Source organism: Phyllopteryx taeniolatus, chromosome 19 (genome assembly GCF_024500385.1).
Source record: "Phyllopteryx taeniolatus isolate TA_2022b chromosome 19, UOR_Ptae_1.2, whole genome shotgun sequence".
Classification (NCBI taxonomy): Eukaryota; Metazoa; Chordata; class Actinopteri; order Syngnathiformes; family Syngnathidae; genus Phyllopteryx; species Phyllopteryx taeniolatus.
Window position 1 is genome coordinate 16,121,368 of NC_084520.1, and position 7,465 is coordinate 16,128,832.

The window sequence follows — 7,465 nt, forward strand, 5'->3', positions numbered from 1 at the left end:
CAAAAACATGGCGCAATTGTCAAGGGAGAAGCGGATTGCCACAAACACAAGAAATGGGCAAGAATAAGGAGGGAGTGCGTGTGGATAGTTTTTGCCCGTACTGTCACCTGTGCATTTCGGCGACAGACACTTTCCGCGGTTTGCTTTCTAGCCACGGGTTCATATGATATTACGATTAGTATTTTTTTGGGGGGGGGGGGCTGAAATTTTATCCCGTATACTGTATGTGAATTCGTGAATAGCAAACCGCATTGGTTTTGTATGGACATGGGTACTTCCTGGAACAACCCCATCTTTAGAGGAAACCTTTTCCAAAACGTACAAAGGAAGAAAAAAAACAAAACATTCAATTCGTCGTTAGTCTTTATAAAGGCCGACATATGTAAGCTAACAGCGTAAATGTCCACCTTAGACTGCGAAAGAAAAAAACAACTTTTTGTTCTACCTGTAGACATAAAAATCACAAAAGGATCATAAAGATAACCTGCTGCTTATCTCCAATCACCTCAAGCCCCATGTTGGCCTCTCATTTACGATCAGCGTCAACGGCGCCGTTTCATTGGCGGAGAGCCCGACAACACCCACCGTGGGGGAAAGGGGGGGGGGGGCGTGGCGATGACGTCAGAAGGGGGTCGAGTGCCTGCTGTGAGTGCTGCTTTGACGTGAACCAGCAGGAGAGCTACGTTGACAGAATGCGCGCGCGCGGACACACACTAACTATACTATAGTATGTGGGCCATGCAACAACTGCCAGGGTCACCTTGAAAACCTGCTTCCAAGGCACGTGGAGGACATTTTAGTTATTTTTTTAAATCATTTTGTGGTCTTTTAATGTTCAAACACATAGGACATATGTTTAAAAATGTTAAAAAAAATAAAAATAATAATTTTATCTTAAGTATTTGTATTATTTGTTATATTTATTGTGTTTTTAAACTATTTTCAATCCCTAAAAATATTTTTTTTTTTTCAGAGAAAGATATCAATCCAAGCTAGATATGATATATTACCGCAACAGTGCATTAAAACATCATTCTTCCAAGAATCTAATATATTCCAATAATATATTCTGTGCCTTGTACAGTTCCTTTATCTTCTTATAATGCATTGCATCGCTATGGCAACTGCTTTTAAAGGATGTTGCCTAGCAACTGTTCTGAACCGCCAATCACATAGAGGTAAAAAGAAAAAGAAATCACAAATTTTCATTTTAAATTTTGAATAAAATATGGCAAATTTAACACTAAACGCTGAATTACTAACATTCAATCCTAAAATGGTGGCACCATGCAAACATACAGCACAGCAGTAATTCCCAAACACATTAGTGTGGCATGAGAGATCATCAAATGTGAGTGTGAAAATTATGATTTTTTTTTTCATCTAGCTGTACCAGCGACGTAACCCTAACAGCCAGAACAATTACATGCGGCTTCCATAAGGTGGCAAAAGACAAAAATGACCTGTAGTCACTTTTTGGGACATTTTTGTCCAGTGGTGAAAAATAATTTGCTTTTACTGACAGCAAACAAACAGCAGAGGGCGCCAGAGTCTTTCCACACTGCGTCAGTGTGAGGATAAGAATACAAAGCCACACACGTCACAGCCACTTGAGGCTGAAATGAAAGGTTTACAAAACATATCACATAGTAGCCATATTTATTTGAATACATTTGACTAAGGGCAGCACGGTTCCCTAGTGGTTAGTATGTTTGCCTCACAGGTCAGCGGTTCGTAGTTCGAATCCGGGCTACTTGCACGAGTTACAATGGGTACTCTGGTTTCCTTCAACATTCAAACAAAAAATAAAATAAAATACATACAACATACAAGGCTAAGTGTTAACAATAGAATATGGATGAAGATTTTTTTATTAGAAAATGAAATGAAATACAATTCAGCTGCATTTAAACCACACATCCTGAACCCGAGAACGTCTTCTTCTAGTCGTCGTTGTAAAATCAGTTGAATCGAAACTGTGCGTGCGTGTGTGTGTGTGTGTGTGTGTGAGGGCCAAGAGGTAAAAAGTTGAAAAGGTTCCCACGAGAACTCTCCTACCGAGCGTCTCTCTTCAGGAAGTTGCGGCTTCGCCTCGCGTCTGCTCACATCTCCCCATCGACACACCTTACGCACGCTGCACGTGTGTGTGTGCGCACGCACCCGTGTGCGTGTAGCCAATGTCTGACGCCTTCGCTGTCACCCCACGTGTCAGGTGACCCAGAAGGAAACCCCAAAGGAAGTAAAGCGCGAGGTCAGGAACAAGTCAAAGGGGTCACTTTCGTCACTCTCGCCCGTAGCGGTCCGACGACCACAATCAAAACCGTCGACAATCGTTTTGGGCTTTTAGTTTTACACGGCTGATAAAAAGGAGGCCTGCAAATGGCCAAACGGAGCCTAAAATGTACATTTCAAACTAAAATGGCGGACCTGCTCTTTGTTTTACGGCAGGGGTTCTTGAGACATTTTTGTGGGTGTACTTATGATAGCTATAGGTACCAAACGACATGTTGCTAAGTAAACACAAAAATGACCCTAAAACGACTGCTTCAAGCCAAAACGATAGACATGCCTACTGCTGAATTTCCTAAACAAAATGAAACAAATAAAAAAGTATCCTGCTGCAAATCGCCACATTGCAATGCCTGCAGAATGCAATGACGGACTCCATAGAGAAACGGACCGTTTTAAGGGCCGGTTTGTCTCGGGAGCGCATCGGTTCTTCAGTTGCTCCGCGCATTGAAATGACCGCAAACCGCAATGACGGACTGCGTAGAGAAACGGACCGTTTTAAGGGCTCCGTCGTTTCAGCGAGCATCATTTCTTCAGTTGCACTTCGTGTCGAAATGCCGCATCAGCAATGACGGACTCCGCTGGGAAACGGACCGTTTTAAGGTCTGCGTCACTTCCTTAGCTGCAGCTCACGTAGCGATGCTGTATATTTTGTTCCAGGGAGAGTTGCAGGAAGGGCTCCTCCACGCTGCTATCGTGTAAACACACACACGCGCGTAATTATGATATCGCCCCAATAGCTTGCAACGTCCGAGCGGATACCTCAGCACGTAGGTGACGCAGAAGATCAAGAGGGGCCGCAGGGCCCCGGCTCTCGACTTGGGCGCTCGGGGCCCTGGTACCACGGCGCTGTGGCTCTCCGCCCACACGTACCCGCCGCCCCTCACCAGCATCCTGTAGCGACCGCTCACCGACTGGCTCTTGGTGTACACTGGGAAACACCGACAAGCGTTACAAAAAAAAAAAAGAAATGAGCCACGTGCTGCTTCACCTTCACTACTCACAGTTGATGTGATATTTGCTCAAACAGACTGTGTCCAGCGTGTGACAAAGCTCGTAGATGGAGCGACCCACCAGCTCGTGGGGCGTGTACCCTAAAATTGACGTCACTCTGCGCACACACATACACATTATTTTTTGCTTTCTAGCACAAACCTAAAAGTTTTGTACTAACACTGGCTGCCATTCCAAATTGTTAATACTTCCTTCCACTTAGTCTAAGACCCAATTTCTACACTGACTGCAATTTGAACTGTTCATAATTTATTCCACTTCTCCTAAGGCCCCAGTTCCACACTGACAGCTATTTGGAACCGTTCATAATTCCCTCCGCTTTTCCTAAGGCATCAGTTCCACACTTACTGCTATTCTGAACTGTTCGTAATTCTCTCGACTTTTCCTAAGGCCCCAGCTCTACACCGGCTGCTATTTTGAACTGTTCATAATTCATTATACTTGTTCTAAGGCCCCAGTTCCACACTAGCCGCTATTCTGAACTGTTCGTAATTCTCTCGACTTTTCCTAAGGCCCCAGTTCTACACCGGCTGCTATTTTGAACTGTTCATACCTCCTTATACTTGTTCTAAGGCCCTAGTTCCACACTAGCCGCTATGTTGAACTGTTCATAATTCCTTCCACCTTACGCTCCAGTTCCAGCCCGAAAGCATGACGCTGCTGCCACCATGCTTCACTGTAGGTATGGTGTTCTTTTGGCGATGAGCAGTGTTATGGCCCCAAAAATTCAACCTTGGTTCCACCGGACCATCACAAAATCTCCCAAACACGTGGGAAAATGTGTTATGGGACGCTGTTGTTGTCGAATGTGTTTGGGGTCACCTGTGGTCGCAGTGCATGAACCTCATGTCCATGCTGTGCTGGCTGCTGAAGGTGCGAGAGCAGAGGAGCGTGTGAGACACGGGCAGAGGACGACAAATGAGCAGCAGGCAGGAGGCCAGGAAGGGGTCAGCGCGAGTCATCGTTCGGCCCTGGCACTGCAACACCTACAATCGCAAACCGGGAATATACAAAGATAAATACAAAAGAAAATAAAGGCAATGACAAATGAAAAAGTACGAATGGAGAAATTTTGTTTAATATTAAATACACAAAAATACAAATATAAAGAATATTCATTACAATTTTAAAATAAAGACTTTAAAAAGTAAACATTTCTAAATAAATAAATGTTTGTAAAAGAAAAAAAATATATGAATACAAAGAATGTTATATAATAATAACCAAATAAAAGACAAACAAAAAGCTAAGAAAATGTAATTTTAAAAAATAGTAATGAAAAAAAAGATCATTATGAAATACAAAATTTAAATAGAAATAGTAAAGAGTAAAGGCACTGGAATTTGCAAAAGAAAAAACTGAAAGACAAGACAATTTTAAATACAAAATATAAATAAAGAAAATAAAGTTAGTGAATTTTTTTCAAATGTTAAAATGGAAAGTTCAAATACAATAAACATTTTAAAGTAAAAATAAAAAATAAAGCGAACAAAAAAATATTTTTAATAAATCTTAATAAAAAAGGGAACATAGAAAACAAGTTTTAAAATGTAACTAAAAGGCTGTAACATTAAAATAAAACAATGAATATTCAAACCCAAACAAAAATATTGTGGGGTTTTCAGAAAGTGTCAATAAAACAAAACTAAAATAAAAACAATATGTGTTCAGAAAAAAAAAATTTGAAAACAACATATCAATCAGTCAAATAAAACAAATTTTTTGGGTCATTTGTGACCAACCTTCCACGTGGCCGACTTGAGGTTGGTGCTTCGTCCTGTGAGGGTTAGCGTGCTTTTAATCCTCACCACAAAGTCACGTTTTGCGTCGCTCCAAAACTCTTCTTAAAAATACAAAATCAACAAAGTAACTAATGTGCTTGGATCACAAACATACGCGCACACACTCACAAACCTGCAGAAAGGCGGAGGTTACTTCTGATTTCTTCGTGGTCACAGGGGTGCGTAAACTCAAAAACATTGTGGCCCATTAGCTCTGTCTGGTGAAGAAGCCAAAATCCTCATTATGCATTTTCACCTTTCTGTGCGTGTACTACTACGACTATAAATACATTTTATTTGTAAGAGCCTTTTAATAAGACAACAATAAAATGGATTTTGGTTGCGTAGTTTTGAAAGTGAATTTCTGATGAGCAGAAGTTGTGGGAGGAAGATGGACATGAGAAGGTGGGCTTGCCAAAAAAGTAGAGCAAAGCAATGATAAAAACATATTACGTTAACAGAAAATGAGGCGGATGTGAGGTGCAGGAGGTAGATGATGAAGAGCAAGGGCTCCGAGACGGAGCCCTGGGGTAAACCTGTGGTGACTGGGGAGGGGTTGAATGAGAAGTACTGAAGCTGGGTGAACGGAGTGCAGTTTTGGTGTATTGTATGTGTGTCCACCTGCGTGAGGCCCAGGTAGCGGCCGACGTTGTCGGAAAGGAACATCATGTCCCCCTCGGAGGAGAGCACCATGACAAATCCCTCCAGGACCCTCAGGTAGACATCGGTCTCGTCCACGGCCTCCATCTCGTCCTTCAAATTCTGATGGAGGTCGGCTCCCCTCATGAAAAACTTTGACGCGTACATCGCGTCTGTGGATTGCGATGCAGAAAACATCACAGAATTTCCAACAAATCCAGCACAGTGACTGATGCAGAATGAAAAACCTCATCAAAAAGATTTTGTTTAAAAACAGAAATTAAAACATATAATTGAAATACAAATCAACAAAAAATAAAATACTTTTAAAATGAGAATAAAAAAGGCAATTCAACGCTCACATTTTTTCCTCAAGAAAAATGAATACATTTCAAATTATTTACATATCAAGAGAACAAAACCTTTGAGCAGTGTTTTAAGTCGGATGTAGCAGAGAGCCAGGCGGATAACGGTGGGCTTGTCAAGGTGAGCCCTGACGGAGGCTCGGAGGGGCAGCAGGCGCACTAAATCCGCAAACACGTCCGACTCCACTCGCCGCCTCTTCCTGGCGGCCTCGCGGCTGATCGCCCTGCCGGGGAGCAACGGTGACGTGTCACGTCGTGACCGGGTATACATTAGACAGACACAACATTAGGTACGGCCACAAGTACGAGAAGAGAGGGCCCTGTGTCGCATAAAGTGGATATCAAAAGTCTGTACACCCCCCGTTTCTGAACTGATCAAGATGAATGTTTGTATTTTGTTTTACCCTTGGCGAAATTTTACATGAAAGCATTTGTTTTCTTAGGCTGACTGGAATCTAGTCAATGTGTTTTTTTACATCATATTATTTTACATCCTCATTTACACTGCCGTCGGTTGTTGTATAGTTCTTGAAGAGGTATTTTGCACTGTAAAAATAGATTTGATTTGTCTTAATTTGAACTGCGCATATTTTATGAACCTTGAGTTTGAAATAATCAACTGAATAGAAACTTAAACTGCAAACTGCACCCGTCTTTATGGGTTTTAACAGATGAACTTTGGAGTGAATTTTTTCAAAGAGAATCTACTTTCGAGAAAAAAAAAATGTAATTCATTTTTAAAAGTTAAAAAGAATACATCTATTTGGAGAAAAGTTTTGTTTTTGCTAATAAAGACAAAGAAGAAAATAACATTTGGGTGTAAGTACATTTTTCTCCTTTCGACAGCAACAACAACAAAAATAAAAACAGAAATAAAAATAAAACAATAAAATAAATTTAATTAGAAAACATTGAGAATTTTTTTTTTGAAGATTAAGACCAAAAATAGAGATGCGTGCCTTTCACAGATTTTTTTTACATATAATTTAAAAAAAGAAACTAAAGTGAATTTCAAAATAATTTTCTCACATTAAAGAAACTTTCATTACAGTAGCTTCTTCATCGCATTTCTAAACTTCAGAAATCCATCAGTACAAGCCTAGCCAAGTAGCATAAATAATCCAAAAGAAAAGATGATTATTATTCTTTTTAAAAAAGCCTCTAAAATTTACCTTCTCCGTTCCTTGTCGACTCTCATCACGTTGAGCGTCTAGGACGGTTAGTGAGTCCGTCAGTCAGGCATCAATTAGACGTCAAAAGGTCAGCCGAGGCAGGAAGAGCATCCCCCTCCTAACCCCTCCCCCTTCAACGCATCAGCCGCCACCTCACAAGCGTGAAAAATAAAAAATACAAAAAAAAAGAGGAAGGAAGGAAGGA

At 41.0% G+C, this 7,465-nt stretch overlaps 1 protein-coding gene across 5 annotated transcripts; it reads right to left on the minus strand.

The window, feature by feature from the left end:
* Positions 1-1,853: 1,853 nt before the first annotated feature.
* Positions 1,854-7,407, minus strand: LOC133469278 (endothelial PAS domain-containing protein 1-like). 5 transcript variants are annotated; one of them, XM_061756131.1, is made up of 9 exons: positions 7,261-7,407; positions 6,146-6,312; positions 5,706-5,896; positions 5,218-5,302; positions 5,046-5,146; positions 4,126-4,289; positions 3,294-3,400; positions 3,052-3,220; positions 1,854-2,980 (listed from the first exon to the last, which is right to left on the minus strand). In XM_061756131.1, exons 1-9 carry the CDS (start codon positions 7,284-7,286, stop codon positions 2,908-2,910), a joined length of 1,083 nt encoding a protein of 360 aa, XP_061612115.1. In that variant the 5' UTR covers positions 7,287-7,407; the 3' UTR covers positions 1,854-2,907. The 5 variants fall into 5 exon arrangements, with proteins under 5 accessions (XP_061612115.1, XP_061612114.1, XP_061612113.1 ...); XM_061756130.1 differs by lacking the exon at positions 7,261-7,407 and having other exon boundaries at positions 1,854-2,977; positions 6,146-7,238; XM_061756129.1 differs by lacking the exon at positions 7,261-7,407 and having other exon boundaries at positions 6,146-7,237.
* Positions 7,408-7,465: the final 58 nt, after the last annotated feature.